General features: G+C 48.5%; 2 protein-coding genes across 5 annotated transcripts in view; one reads left to right on the top strand and one right to left on the bottom strand.

The window, feature by feature from the left end:
* The window catches only part of RRP8 (ribosomal RNA processing 8), a 62,847-nt gene that overhangs the window by 13,692 nt on the left and 33,958 nt on the right, over positions 1 to 15,197 (bottom strand). For 2 of the 3 annotated variants that reach the window (XR_015726916.1, XR_015726917.1), the window contains exon 7: positions 12,491 to 12,634. Coding sequence is in view for 1 of the 3 variants with exons in the window: in XM_087868074.1 (XP_087724200.1) it covers positions 12,584 to 12,634 (51 nt within the window). In the remaining 2 variants the exon portion in view is untranslated. Of the gene's footprint in view, positions 1 to 10,268; positions 12,635 to 15,197 lie in introns of those variants that run through there. The other variant, XM_087868074.1, reaches the window with a different exon arrangement.
* DNHD1 (dynein heavy chain domain 1) overlaps positions 1 to 15,197 on the top strand; it is an 85,830-nt gene that overhangs the window by 65,319 nt on the left and 5,314 nt on the right. For both annotated transcript variants that reach the window (XM_087868072.1, XM_087868073.1), the window contains 9 exons: positions 2,514 to 4,149; positions 4,321 to 4,529; positions 4,720 to 4,924; positions 5,000 to 5,102; positions 8,483 to 8,632; positions 8,883 to 9,065; positions 9,196 to 9,627; positions 9,803 to 10,274; positions 14,705 to 15,001. In XM_087868072.1, the coding sequence (XP_087724198.1) occupies positions 2,514 to 4,149; positions 4,321 to 4,529; positions 4,720 to 4,924; positions 5,000 to 5,102; positions 8,483 to 8,632; positions 8,883 to 9,065; positions 9,196 to 9,627; positions 9,803 to 10,274; positions 14,705 to 15,001 (3,687 nt within the window). The remainder of the gene's footprint in view (positions 1 to 2,513; positions 4,150 to 4,320; positions 4,530 to 4,719; positions 4,925 to 4,999; positions 5,103 to 8,482; positions 8,633 to 8,882; positions 9,066 to 9,195; positions 9,628 to 9,802; positions 10,275 to 14,704; positions 15,002 to 15,197) is intronic.

Below are 15,197 nucleotides of genomic sequence, written 5' to 3'. Positions count from 1 at the left end.
GCAACAATGTCCACTTTCACTGCTTCTCTTCAGTATCGCACCAGAGACCCACATCAGTGCAATAAGAAAAAGAAATAAAAGCCTTTAAAATTGGAAAAGACAAAGTAATACTGTCTCTACTGGTATATAACATGATTCTACATAGAGAATCCTAAGGAATCTACAACAACAACAAGAAAAACACGAACCCTACAAAACTGCTAGAATAAATAAGTGAATTTAATTTAGCAGGGTCGGGCGCCTGGGTGACTCAGTCGGTTAAGGTTAAGTGTCTGCCTTTGGCTCAGGTCATGATCCTAGCGTCTTGGGACTTACCCCCCCCCCCCAAAATCAGGCTTCCTGCTCAGTGGGGAGTCTGCTTCTCCCTCTTCCTTTGCCCCACCCCCATTTGTGTGTGTGCTCTCTCTCTCTCAAATAAATAAAATCTTAAAAAAATAATTTAGCAGGGTCATGGGATACAAAATCAACTTATTGAAATCATTAGTAGTTCTATATCCTACTAGCAAAATTTTAAATATAGTTAAAATATCATCTGAAGGATTAAAATATTTAGGAATAAATTTAATTAGAGAAATACACTGAAAATTACTAAATATTGCTGAGATAAAGGAGGCTTGAAATAATGGAGAGATACACCATGTTCATGGGTCAGAGGAGTCAATATCATTAAGGTGCTCATTCTCCCCAGATTGATCTATAGATTCGATGCACTGCCAATCTAAATCTGCGCAGGCTTTTTTTTTTTTTTTTTCCCTCGTAGAAAATGACAGGATTGATAAGATCATTCTGAGATTTATGGAAATGCAAAAGGCCTAGAAGAGCCAAAACAACTTTAAAGAAGAACAAAGTGGAAGGGCTTACACTAGTTATTTCAAGGCTTACTATGTAGCTGTAGTAATCAAGAGAGTAGGGTATTGGTATAAGGACATGGATACAGACAAGTGGAACAAAACAGAGAATCTGATATATGATCATATATCGTCAATTGGTTTTCAATAATTGTGCCAAGATAATTCAATAGGGGAAAGGATAGTCCTTTCAATGAATGGAGTTGAAACAATTACATATCTGTGTGGGGAAAAAAGGGGACCTTAAATCCTACCCCTGACATACACCAAAATTAATTATAAACCAATTAAAGACCTAAATGTAAAAGCTAAGTCTATAAAACTTTACCAAAAATGTTAGAGAAAAATCTGTGTGGCCTTGGTTAGATGCAATGATTTCTTAAATAGGACACAAAAATTGGATTTTAGGAAAATTAAAAACCTATGCCCTTCAAAAGACACTGTTAAGAAAATGAAAAAATGGGCCATAGACAGAAATATGATACACATATCTGACAAAGGACTTATGCCCAGAATACATAAAAAAGCTCTTATAACTCAATAAGAAAACAAAGTCCATTTTTAAAAATGGATAAAAGATTAGATCCTTCATAGAGGAAAGATTTGTGAGCGGCCAATGGCACATGTAGCGGTATTATTATGCATAGTCAAAACCCGGAAACAACCTAAATGCCCATCAGTGTGTCAGTGGGTCCGCAATTCTAGTGTTTTTATAATGGAATACGACTACTCCAATAAAATGAAACACACAGATGCACACAGAACATGGATGAATCCCAGAACCATGCTGAGTAAGAGAGGCCAGGCGTGGTAAACTACACACGATATGATTCCCTTTCTATGAAACTCTAGAACAGGCAAAGCTCTGAGGCACCTGGGTGGCTCAGCATCCAACACTTGGTTTCGGCCCAGATCATGATCTCGGGGTCATGGGATCAAGCCCTGCATCGGGCTCCAGGCTCTGCTTGGCGCAGAGTCGGCTTGGGATTCTCCCTCTCTCTCTGCCCCAACCCCTGCTCATGCTCACTCTCTAAAATAAATAAAATAAAATCTTAAAAAAAAAAGAACAGGCAAAGCTACTAGATAGTGATAGAAATCAGATGAGACAGAAGTTCCTGGGACAATGCGGTAGGGGGATTGACCGCAAAGGATCATGAGGGAACTTTCTGAGATGATGAAAATGTTCTAAATATCATTGGGGTAGCAGTTACACAGGTGTATACATTCGTCAAAACTCACTGAACCATACATTTAAAATGCGTACATTTTATTTTGTATAGATCATATCTTAACATTGACTTTACAGAAATGCACATGTGCTAACTGCTCCCTCTGACTGGGATCACTGCACTTTCCCCCGTTGAGGTCAGCTCAGGTTTCCGTCCATCTCAGCTTCCAAACCTTCCTACTGTTAATGAGTAGCTGGTCACAGAGGTAGGATTTGTGGGGAGAAAAAGAAGAAATTATTCACTTTTAGGGGGAGTATGGGGGAGAGAGATCAATTTACTCAGACACGACCAAGTCCCAATGCATCAAGTATACAAGTTTCCTTTAGAACCCCGAGTGTGCCAGAAGTAAAGCCAGTGAAGCGGGGGTAGGAAGAACAGAGTGACACTGTCATGTGCACCCCTGCATGTCCTCACTGTCGGTCTTCGTGTCCTACAGACCCAGAGAAGAGCTGCCAGCCAGTGTTGGAGACTCTGCGCCAGGCCATAGATGGCACGGTGTATGCCCACAGCACCTTGGAACTGCAGACGCTGCAGCCTGTAGTCAACTTCCTTGCCACTGCCACGGTGCCAGGCTTCTGCGAGCGCCCACTGTGCCCACGCCTCTTTCGACTCTTCACAGTGCTGGCCCTGGGTAGCGTGACCCAGGCCATGCTGCTGAGCAGGCACACACCTAGCACCCAGGCCTGGCTTGAGCGCTTTCCCTCTGTGGAACGGGAGGGGGTTCTAGCCAAAGCCCTGGTCCGGGCCTCGGTGGAGGCCTGGGAGGCCGTGGGCAACTGCTTTCTGCCTTCCCCCCTCCACCCACATTACCGCTTCTCCCTGCACTCTGTGAGCCAACTACTGGGCAGCTTGCAGCTGCTGCCAACCCGGATGGGCTCCCGGGGCTTTCTGGACTGTCCCAACCATCAGGAGCACTTGCGCCGGGTGTCAGGCTTGCGGGGCACCCGCCTGGCAATTATGATGGCCATGCGCAACATGGTGCGTCTCTGGTTGCATGAGGCACAGAGAACATTTTGTGACCGGCTGGACAGCCCTAGGGAACGCTCCTGCTGTGCCAAGCTGCTCCTAGAAGTAGCCCAGGGTGTCTTCTGCTGTGGGCCAGTGCCCCAGAATGGGGGCAAGGGCGAGGAGGAGGAGGAGGAGGAGGAGGAGGAGGAGGAGGAGGAGGAGGAGGAGGAGGAGAGAGTGCCAGAAGTGGAATCTGAAGGGGAGCTGGCCCAGTGGGAGGAAGCCAGCAACAGCGGCAGTGAGACAGAGGAGGAGGAGGACCCTTATGGCCTGCAGGTCACCACAGGCTCACCCGCCAGTGACTCAGGTCTACCACCTTCCATAGCACCAGTAAGGAGGGAGACCATAGAAAGCCTAAGTCCAAAGATAAGCAAGGAGGAGGGCACAAAGGCTTCTGGCTACAAACTCCAGTTAAACAAAAGCAAGAATTGGTGGCAGAAAACATCCCGGATGGACCTGGCCTCACCCCTTTTGCTACCAGTGCTGCTACTCCGTCCCCAGGAAAAGCCCTCAGACCTGGTCTTCAGTCAGGAGCTGATACTAGGGTCCAACTCTGAGAGCCCCAGCTTGTACCTGGAACGGCAGTGGGAGAGCCTGGAGGAGCAGCTGTCCACTTCGGCTGCTCAGCTGAAGCTGAGCGCCCACCTTGCCCGGTGCCACTCCATGGCCAAGCACGTGGCCCGCCTGGTCCGGGTGCTGGCCAGGCCCCGGCAGCATGGCCTATTGCTCTCAAGGGCTCTGGGTACTGGGCGCCGTACTGCCATCACTCTGGCAGCTAGCATTTATAAGGCCCGCCTCTTCCATCTGCCGTCTGGCTCAGAGGGGGCCATTCTCCAGTGCCTACGGGATGCCAGCTGGCATGCTGGCATGTTAGGCCAGCCGGTGGCCCTGCTGGTGCCCAAGGGTGTGGATCTTACTACCCTTCATCGTCTGCTGGCCCTGGCAACCTCGGGCAGTTTCCCTGACCAGTACACAGAGGCAGATCTGGACAGCATTGAAGAACAGCTCCCCAGGGAGAACCTGAGTGTCAAGCAGAACGTCAAGAAGGAAACGCTATTGCAGAGGTGAGGCCAAGAACCCCATGTGAGGGGCTGCTCTGCTCTTGCTCTGTGCTGGCCAAAAGGCCAAAAAGAAATCTCAGAGCTGCTTTGAGGGCTCAGAAGATTGGGGCTCAGGGGTCAGGTTTGGGACGAGGGCCTAGATGGGCAGGACAGTATCTGAGCCCCGGCCCACAGGTTCTATCAGCAAGTCTGCAACCACCTGCACATGTTCATCCTGATCGGAGATGACCAGGCCCACAAAGAGCTGCCCTCCACCCTTTTCCTGAGGCTTCTTCAACTGGCCATTGCTAGCATTGACCGCTATGAACCCTGGGACCAAGACTCCCTGATCAGTGTGGTCCGGTACTACCTGGAAGGTGCTCAGAATGTATCCATTGATGATGGTGAGCCCTTTCTACCTGTTCTCACTCCTGTCAACCAGGTTTTAGTGAGGATTCCAGTCTCTCTCTCTCTCTCTCCCTAGAACCTAGTGATCCCCTTCACCTTTTCCGCCTGCCTTCCTGAATCAGAAGAGGGTCCCTTTTCTTTCCCATTCTCCTACAAGCTCACAGGCTAAAGTCATGCCCATTTCAGACTCCTTGAAGTGCCCAGACCTCCAGGAGGCAACTCCCAGGGTGGCCAAAGCCATGGCTCTCATTCACCTTTCGGCTGTCAGCTACTACGGACACCTATGCCCTGAGTTGCCACTCGTCACCCCCAAGACTTTCCTAGACTTTCTGGACACCTTCATGCTGCTGCAGCAACAGATGACTCTGCAGATTAAGAACAAGGCCCAGCGGTGAGTGGTCCCATGTCCTGCACTGTACCCCCTCCTGCTTCCTTGGGCCCACTTATTGGTACATCCTATCTCCAGGATCCAGAATGCCTTGGATAATCTGAGAATGCTGACTGAGAAGCACAATGCCTACACCAACTTTGTCTTCAACTTGGAACAGCTGCTGAAAGGCTCCCGCAAGGTAAAGGGGGAGTAGATTATGAGGTGTGCACAGTAGGGTCACAGCAGGAGCCCACAGGTGGCTTTGGAGGAACCAATCGGCCAGAACCTTAGTTCTTATCTCTCGAGAATACCCCTTTCCCCAGGGGTTCTCTTTAATCCCTGCTGCCTCCTCCTCCAGAGTTTAGGCTCAAAGTTCCCCAAGGCACAGCTGAGACCAAGCTGATTCTTCTAAATACATGAAATCCCAGTGTCTGCTTCTGCTGTCCTTAGTGTGTACTTTGACTATGGCAAGTCCAGTATACTTCCCAAGACCTGTATAGATTCCCATCAGGGACGAGGAAGAGATTACATTCTCATGGTTACCTCTACTCTTACCCCTTCTTCTCCTGGATTCTCTATCATGGCTCACTGGCACACCTGTTATGGCCATCCTCTTTCCCCATACAGCTTGTCCGTATACCTCTTCCTTCCAGAAAAGCACCAACTATACAAGGATCACACGTACATTGGGGAAATGTGGATGGGTGATGACAGTAGGGCAATTTACATTTTTAGACCAGAACCGGAAAGAGAGTGGAATGGTACACTAGATCTCACTGTCCTGAACTTCTTAGGAACCCTCCTCTACAGGACATGTCCCAGTAACCAGCTCTTCTGTTCTCCTCACCTCTCCCTGTGCCCACTCCACAGCGTTATTCAGTGCCTCCATCTTTCCTTTAGAGCTCCTCCAATACAATTCTCATGTAACAAGAGAATTTTTCTAGTCCAAATCTAAATCCCATTTTGTTTTTAATAAAAGGAATTCTGAAATAGCTTTTCTTTATCTTCCTGCTACAGAAGGCTTTGGTGAAGGTTCAGGGATAATTTCAGAGAAGTAAACTAGTGGTCAACCTACACACAGACAAATGCTCCCCTCTACTGGGCTTTCAGGCCATAATCTCCCAATGCCTAGCCAGTCTCTTTTGACGGGTGCCTCAGGGCTATCACGCAGTGCTGCACAACTCTAGTAGGAGTCTGGCTTCCATTGTATCTATATGCATGGTTGTCATTGTGTTCTCTGTAAATGATGCTCCCTGGAGTTCTCACAGTACTGGTGCCCTCCTACCATCCACCACCAAGGATCACTAGCTTAGATGAAACCTCAAGACTCAAGGAGGTTAAAAAAAAAAAAAGTTCACAGAGGGACAGGAATGGCCTCTCCCATGTTTTCCAAATTCTAGTTTCTTGTCTTGGGTCCTACCATTTCCCAAGATGATTAATACCAGGATTATTGATTTGGTTTAAAGGTGCTATTATTCTTTGATCCCTGCATCAGTTATATCGAAGGACAACATAAGAAGCCCAAAATCTGGATAAGAGACGTTCGTAGTGGGGGCGCCTGGTTGGCTCAGTCAGAAGAGCATGTGACTCTTGATCTCAGGGTTGTGAGTTCAAGCCCTGTGTTGGGTGTGGAGATTACTTTAAAATAAATTCTTAAAAAAGAGAGAGATGTTCATAGTGTCAGAGGCATTCAGTGTCAGATCCCTTGGCTATTCACTTAACAACCATAATAGTGTGTACTTCTTTCAGAGTTCCCTGCCCCAGGAAATGGCATCACCATCCACTTAGTTAAGCCAAATCCCAGGAGTCATTCTGGAGCCCTCCATCTCTCTTCTTTCTCATAGTCAGCTGGTTCATTTATTCATTATTGTACTCTACGAAATGAACTGAACTCCACTTTTTGTCCACCCACTCATTAATACGTATGTCTGTGTCTACATCTAGATCTAGGTCCATGGAATCCTTGCTATAACTTTCTGAGGTGGCTATCCTTTTTCCCGTTTTACAGATGAGAAAACTAAGATCCAGAGAGGTTAGGATGAGGATTAAATGAGCTCTCTCATGGACAGCATTTGAAAGTGCTGGCACATAGTAAGAGCTCAATAAATGATAGTTCCTCCTAGTAAGAAAGGTAAGGTACTGTCCTTGCCTTCATGGTGCCTAGTTTACTGGAACACATAGACTCATCCAGGCAATTACAAGACAGTGTGTTATGACAGAGAAAGTCCAGAGTGCTCTGAAGTATCCAGACTTTCTAGAGAAAGCAAAGTACCACAATGAATAAGGTGTAGAACAGGCAAGCACTAAAAAACCTTCCTTAAATATGGAAACAAATGAATGAAGTGCACCAAAGTTGATACCTGTTGGTTAGCTAAGATTTGGCATAAAAGGGAGTGGGGGTGGGGAGGATGTCACGGGCTGCAGTAAGCACGGGCAGAGGCCCAGAGGCGAGAGAACATGTAACCACGTCAGAGGAGCTGAAAGTCAGGAACGGCTGGAGAGTGGGGTGCTGGGGGAGGAGAGACATGAGGTTGCAAAGTGGAGTCAAGGCCTGGGCACGGAGGCCTCATAAACCAACTGGGAGAGTGGTGAGTGTTTGGGAGCATGATGATGATGGTATCTGGCCGCAGTATGGAGGGAGGGGTAGAGCAGAAGCTGAGATGGCAGTGGGGGAGCATGGGCACAGGCAGGGGAGCAGAAAGGACAGACAGGAGGCAGACCTGCACAGCCTTGAAGATGGGCTGGGTTTGGGGGAATAGAAGAGATGGAGTCAGGGTTACAATGAGGTTTTGTTCCTTGGGAAACTTGAGTGAGTTTTGCCACAGTTTTCTGAGAAAAAGAACAGGTGAGGAGGCAAGTAAGACTGCAAGAGACCCGATGGGGCACAGCCAAGACGTCGTTCGTTCGCGGACGTGTGGAGTCCGAGGGGCCTGTGAGGCATCGAAGAGGAGATTGCTACTAAGCAGACGGATACCTGGATTTGGGGCTCAGGAAACAATCTGGCTCGAGGTAGCGATTTGAGAGTTGTTCAAGCAGAGTGGTCATCAAAGCCATGAGATTAGGGAGGACACGTGGGAGTGCAGAATGAGAAGCTAAGGAGGCCCTGAAACACTGCCGAGGAATAGTTAAGGGATGGTAGAGGAAGAGACAGAGAAAGAGCAGCCACCGAAGCTGGAGAAAGCCAAAGGCTAACACGGGGTCACGAAAGTCCAGAGAAGACAGTGCTTCAAGAGGGAGGGAACTGTCTTCTGTGACAAATGCTGCTAATGGGTCAAGGAAGATGGAAGTGTAGCATAACGGTTAAGCTGTGTGCTTTGGAGTCAGACTGCCTGGGCCTGCGTGGCAGATCAGGAGAAGTAAGCACCCACTTGGAGCTGCATTACCTGCTGCGTAACTCACACACCAGTAAGTGACAGTTCCAGGGCTCAGTCTTTATCTGGGGCCTAGATGGAGTTCAACTTGGTCGTCCTCACCATCAAGTGAGGGGTATGCTGGAGTCCCAAGCCCACGGGGCTCCTTTTGGGGTATTCCCACCTGGCCCAGGATCCGGAGCTGCAGAGCCTGGATCTCTGTTTACAGAACATCAGCTTACTTCAGCAGCAGCTAGAGAAGGGCAAGGGGCTGTCCAAGCAGCAGCTGGCAGAGTGTCGGCAGCAGGAGAAGCTCATTGAGAACCTGACCAAGCAGCGGGATGCCCTGCGGGCTCAGCATGAGGCTTTCCTGGAGCAGGTGGGCATTTCCTGCTGCCTGTCCTGCACTGGTCCTCTCTGGGGAGGGGATGGCCTTTCACAGGATGCCCAGAGGGGAGAATGGGGCGACCTGTCATGGAGTCTTCTGGGGGAGGGGCAAAGGTAATAGAATGGCTTGAGGCACTGTCACTCATGGGAACCCCTAGGAAGAAGTGATCCCTCCTGGCAACACCTTGAAGGAAGAGGACACTCTGGGAACTCACTTCAAGAGTGCATCTCTCCTCATTTAGATGGGCAAGGCCTTCCTGGGACCTCTGAGCCAGCTGCAGGTGGCTGACTTTGAGGAGTTACGGAGCTATCGAGCGCCACCAGAATCAGTGGTCCAGGTGACCGATGCCCTGTGCGACCTGTTCCACTGTGAAACAGGCTGGGCCAGTGCCAAGCAACTTTTATGCACTGAGGATTTTTATCAGGTAGGGAATGTGGAGCACAATGGAGGAGGAGAGTGGAGGCCTAAGGGGGGGACCCTGGCAGAATGAGGCGGTTGGGGCAAGGTCCAGAGCACCTATGTTTGCCCTTACCCCTCTTAACCCACTTTTCCAGGAGCTGGTGTTCTTCCCCAAGGAGAAGATGACGGACTCAGAGGTGATAAAGTTAACCCAAGCTCTGAAGGCTCCAGGTATGAGCGATGCAGCTCTGCGGGCAGTAAGCATACCCGCAGCAAACCTGGCCGCCTGGCTCTGGGCTGTTCTGCGCTATGGGCTGGCCCAGCGCCGAGGACTGCCCACGGGCCTGCTGCTGCGGCAGATAGAGGCCACGCTGGCTCGGGAGCAGGCCCGCCTGGGCCACCACCAGTTCCAGGCCCAGGAGACCCGAGAGCACAATTTGGATCTGGCCAAGGCGCTGGAAGAGGCCCAGGCTTCGAACAACCATATGATAGAGAAGTTCAGTCAGGCTCAGTGTGGCCAATATCACAAGTGGCCCATCAAGGCGGCACTGCTCACACCCATGCACTCCTGGACCACAGAGCTCCAGGTAAGCAGTCCCTCCCGGATTTCCCCCCAAAGTTCATTTCTGCACCCCAGCCCCCAACCCCTCGGCTCCTCCCTAGGCTCTCCCTGCCATGCTTCCCTGCACCTCCTGCCTCACTCCCTCTCTGCCTATATCCTCCTCGCTGGCCCACATGCCCTCTGCTCTCCCGTCCCGCCAGAAGTTGAAGGGGCACTGCCTGACTGTGTTCGGAGACGCCCTCCTGTGTTCGGCTGCCATCACCTACCTGGGTCCTTTCCCGCCAGTGAGGCGCCAGGAGCTAATAGACAAGTGGCTGGCTCTGTGTAGGGGCTTTCAGGAGACCCTGGGCCCAGACGATGTGGCACAGGCACTGAAGCAGAAGCAGAAATCTATCGTCGTGCCACCAAAGAACCCCCTGCTCTCCATACGCTCTCCCTTCAGCCTTCTGTCCTTGCTAAGCTCTGCATCTGAACAGCTCCAGTGGGACCGAAACCTGAAGCCCCAGGCCAAGTCAGCCCGCCTGGCAGGCCTGCTTCTGCGAAGCAACAGCCACTACTCCAGTCGCCGTTGGCCTCTGGTGCTTGACCCCAGCAACCAGGCCCTCATCTGGCTGAACCCTCTGCCTCTGCAGGAGACCAGATGCTTGGCCCCAGGCCCCACTGAGTGCAGAGGTAAAGCCAGGGATAACAAACATAATGCTTCTCGGGGATCTGAACAGCCAGCACTCTCAGCCACATGTGGTCTTCCCTTTCATAATGAAGACACTAAAGTTTTGTGGCCAGGGTATCCTAGACTTCATCAGCCCATATGATATTAATCAGTTAGGTCATATTTACATCTTGGGGCCTATATTGCAATGATTTCTGAATCTAAATGGCTGATCAGTCCATGATCTTCCACTTCCCTGGTCTGCCCAGCACTCTTAGAAACTTGGCCTACAACTCAGAGCCTTCCTTACTATCCAAATTTATCCCATGTTCAGGAATTCTGGGGAAATATTTCTATTAGCTCTGATTGGAGCAGAGACCCATCTGGGTGGAGTGTCAGATGGAGGTGTTTCCTAGGGGAAGGAAGCAAGCGTGTTATGTAGGGAAAGGAAAAAAGGGTGTTAATTTTCCAGAAGAAGGGGAATTGCACTGGGGAGAATAATAGCCATCTACAATGGACAGTATATAATAAGGTGGTCTGTACCATGGGCTCTATAATCAGACTGTCTGGGTCAAATATCTGTTCTTTACTAGCTGTGCAAATAGGGCAAGGTACTTAATCAGTCTAAGCCTAAATTTATTTGCCAATAAAATGAGCATCTTAATTATACCCATCTCATAAAACACTGTATTAAGTAAGATAATGCATGTAAAAGGGGTTCACACAGTGCCTAAAAATAACATGTTTCCAAAAATGTTAGTATCACTACTAATGAATTACTACTACTACTATTCCACTCCATTCCTTGGCTGTCCAGCGCAACCTTCCACTGTGCCCATACCCCATTACAAAAATGCCCATGACACAACTATCCCGTCTGTAACTGTGAGTGAGTTTACCCCTCTCTAGTAAGAGACACCCTGAAGAAACGTCCAGCTGCAGCATCCAATGCTGAGTTCACGAACTGTCAGTGGTGTTCACTGTTCTTGATCAGGCCTAGATGTGGCTCTCTGTGATTCTATAACCTATGATAGAGTACACGCTAAAACTCACCCTAGTAATACACCTGATACGCAGGGTGAAGCAAAATCAAATCGAGATAACTACAGTAAACTTCCTGTTCAAAAGCCAGGTAAGGGTAAGGAACACACACTTGTGTACCAGTCTTCAGCATGTGCTGTGGAACGCCAAACAGCGACAGTAAGGCCAATGATGAGCATCACGTCACTGGCTATAGAGAGTTCTTGGACCGCCACTTTGGCTGTCCTGGGGTCTGATGAACAGCATAATTTTCCTTGTCCATTGTCCCCAGGGCTATCTGTGAAAGGGACGCTGGGCAAGAGTCCCCTGTTTGTAGCTTCTGCCTTACATACCCACTTCCTGTTGGAATGGGATGGGGGCTTAGGATTTGCCTTAAAATTAAGCAAACACTGATCACTTGTTACCAGACAGGGGATTTTCTACCTAATTCCTTTAAATTTCTCATCTTTTTCCATCGGAGTTCATTTGTAAGGACTCTATTAGTTATTAACCAATGTCAGAAATCTTGATATATTCTCATTCACGAATTTAAACCCCATTTTTTGTCTTCTCTCCTAACATTGGTTCTGGGGCTGTAGCAATCCCACTAAGCTTTAATGTAATTGTCATCCAGCTAAACCTTGGCCTTCTTCTCAGAGCTGTAGTAATAAAACAGTCTGAGTAGTGAGCTTAGGCTAATTGGCCATGGAATGTAGCCCCTATTACTTGGGGCTGTATCCAAATCAAAAGGGGGAGGGAGGCTATTGCGTTTGTCAAGCAGGGAATAGCGCTTAAAGAGAAGTGCTTGGGATGGACCTGGAGAATTAGACTTCCCTGATTTTCCAGGTTCTTCCAATAGCCAATAATTTCCTATTCCATGCTCCATAGAGTAGAAAATCATTTTTACAAATCAACAGGATGCATGAGTATCTGATCATCTGTGGTCTGAAATTGCTTGATATGAGCAGAAAGGAATTTTCTCTAAGCTTTTTTTCGGGAGGTTGTTCCTCTTATCTAAGTAGAGAAGCAGCCAGCATGCCTCCTACTAAATCCACTGAAGTTCAGTGAGCATATGGTCCAAGTCCCCTGAGATAAACCAACTTCTTGCCCACCCCATAACCTAGTAGGGAAAAGAAAAATCCTCATTGCCCCTCCCCACCACTAACTCACTGTATCAGCTAGGAATGCTATCACGATCAGTAACAAAAGCCCAACTTACCATGGCATAAGAAATAAGGATTTATTGGGGCACCTGGATGGCTCAGTTGGTTCAGCAGTCGACTCTTGCTTGATCTCAGCTCAGGCTTGGATCTCAGGGTAGTGAGTTCAGGCCCCGCACTGGGTTCCACGCTGGGTGTGGAGCCTATTTAAAAAAAAGAGAATAGAAAGAAGGATTTATTTATCTCACATTATAAGAAGTACTGAGATAAGCAGGCACAGGGCTTCAGTATTGACTTCAAGTACCCGGACTCTTCTATCTTTCTGCTCAATGATCCTTAGAATGTTGGCTTATCACATTATAGTGGGTTGAATGTAGTGGGTTGAATCCTAACCCAAAGTTCATATTAATTAATATGAACTTATTTGGAAAAAGAGTCTTGTAGGTATAATTAAATTAAGAACCTTGAAATGAGATCACCCCACATTATCTGGATTGGCCCTAAATCCAATGACAATTGTCCTTATAAGAGAAAAAAGAGAAGGCATAGGTACGCAGGGGGAAGGCCTCAGGAGGATGGAGACAGTGCAGTGATGTAGCCACAAGCCGAGGAATTCCTGGAACCAACAGAAGCTGGAGAAGGCAAGGAAGGAGTCTCCCTTAAAGCCTTCAGAGGGAGTGCAGCTTTCCCGACACCTTGATTTTGGACTTCCGGCCTCCAGAACTATGAGGAAATAAGTTTTTGTGGTTTTTTTTTTTCAGCCATCATATTCGTGGTAATTTGTTACCATATGGCTGCTATCCAATGGCTGCGTCGTGTCAGAGTTGCTGCTAGCCATTTCACCCTTTTTATCAGGAAAACGGAAGATCTTTCCAGAAGTCTGCATAGCCAAATGTGGTAGGCAGAGTTTTGGTCCCCATGACATTTGTCCTCCATTGTTACTCCTGTAACTATGTTCCATGGCAGGAAAGACTCTGCAGATGTAACTAAGATTACTAACCAACTGATCTTAAGATAGAGATATCCTGGATTATCTGGATGCACCCAGCGTTATCACATGTGACCCTCAAAGAGGCAAGGAGGAAAGAAGAGACAGGAAGATTTGAAACATGAGAAGGGTTCAAGAAACTGAGCTGGTTTGAAGGTGGAGTGGGCTACTGGGAAAGTGTGAGATAGAAATGAATTCTTTCAAAAACCAGAAAGCCTGAAAGAGGACCCAAGCCCCAGACGAGATCTGCAGCCCCAGTTGCTGCCTGATTAGCCCCGTGTAACCCCAAGTGCAGCATCCAGTCATTCTGTGCGGGGCTTCTAACCTTCTGTACTCAGACATAATAAATGGGTGTTGTTTTAAGCTGCTAAGTGGTAATTTGTGGTAACTTGTTAAGCAATAAGAAATGAATCCACTAAACTGTGGACCTGGCAACCTCCACTCGCCTACTTCTTAATGCTTAATACTTTTTACAAAAAGATTTTATTTATTTGAGAGAGAGAGAGCACAAGTGGGGGAAGGGGCAGAGGGAGAGGGAGGAGCAGACTCCCCTCTGAGCAGGGAGCCTGATGCGGGGCTCCATCCCAGGACCCTGGGATCATGCCCTGAGCCGAAGGCAGACACTTAACCACCTAGGTGCTCCAATGCGTAACACTTTTTAAAAAATTATTAGAATTCTTAAATTTCTTAATACTTAAAAAATATTTATCTTTTGTAATTCCTGCAGGAGAGGAGGCAAAGGAGAAGGGGACTGGGGAGGGAGGCATCCGTGTCCACCATACACCCCATCACTTGGCTAATTCCAGTTTATGGCCTTTCACTTACAAGTTGCTACTTCCGGGCACTGATTTCTATATTAGCAACAATTCTTTTCATTGCGATAGAATTAGCTTAGGCAAAAAGAGAAATACACAGACTCTCCTAACCAATGTGGTGGAAAGCAGAAATGGAGCTGATTTCAGGGATACCTAGAACCCCTCCCTGGAGTTTTAGAGAATAATAATGACAGCTAACATCTGTTGAGTGCTTACTAGGTCCAGCAGACTGCTTCCTATGTATCACTTCATGTCGTCTTCATGGTAACCCTGTGAGGTACCCACTGATATCAACCCCATGTTGCAGATGTGGTGCAGATAAGGAAACTGAGTCAGAAGGAGCTTAAGTGACTTTCCTAAGGTGTCTTCCTGCGGGCCTTCCCTCATGAGATGGGGCCCTTGGGTGAACAGTGCTCCCTAGGAGCCTGGTTCATCCTCTGAGAGGAGTCCTCTGCATCTTTCTGCCACAGAGAAGGGCTTTGTGAGAAATCAAGAAGAAGAAGAAGATGCCATGGAAGAGGAAGATGACAGTGGAGAAGAGTGTGCCAAGGCTAAGGACAAGACAAAAGAGCAGAAGACAGAGGACAGGGAAAATGAGGAGGAGGAGGGAGAAAAAGAAGAGCAAGAGCACGAGGAGGAGGAGGAGACAGAGAGAGAGGGATCAAGGCCAGCCTCTGAGACTGGATCTCTGCCCCTTCCCCACCTTCGTGTGCTCTCAGGCGCTGACCCAGAGCTGGGCCCTCAGCTCCAGGAGGCAGCTGCCAGTGGTGAGAATGGGTCCCCACCCACCATGTCCCCCTTCTGTGGCCCCACAAGCCTCTCACCCCCAGCCTGACCTCAGCTCCCATCCTTAAGTCAGGCACTAACTGTGTGGAAGAGCCCTGAGGGAATCCTCCTCTCAGCCAGCAGGGAGCTGCTCAGAGCCAGATTTCGCGTGGAGAGGGGCAGGGTGCTGGCATGGTG

This window comes from Ursus americanus, chromosome 16 (genome assembly GCF_024610735.1).
Source record: "Ursus americanus isolate L20-20 chromosome 16, mUrsAme1.1.p, whole genome shotgun sequence".
In the NCBI taxonomy this organism is placed as follows: Eukaryota; Metazoa; Chordata; class Mammalia; order Carnivora; family Ursidae; genus Ursus; species Ursus americanus.
This window is presented reverse-complemented; position numbering and strand designations above follow the sequence as displayed.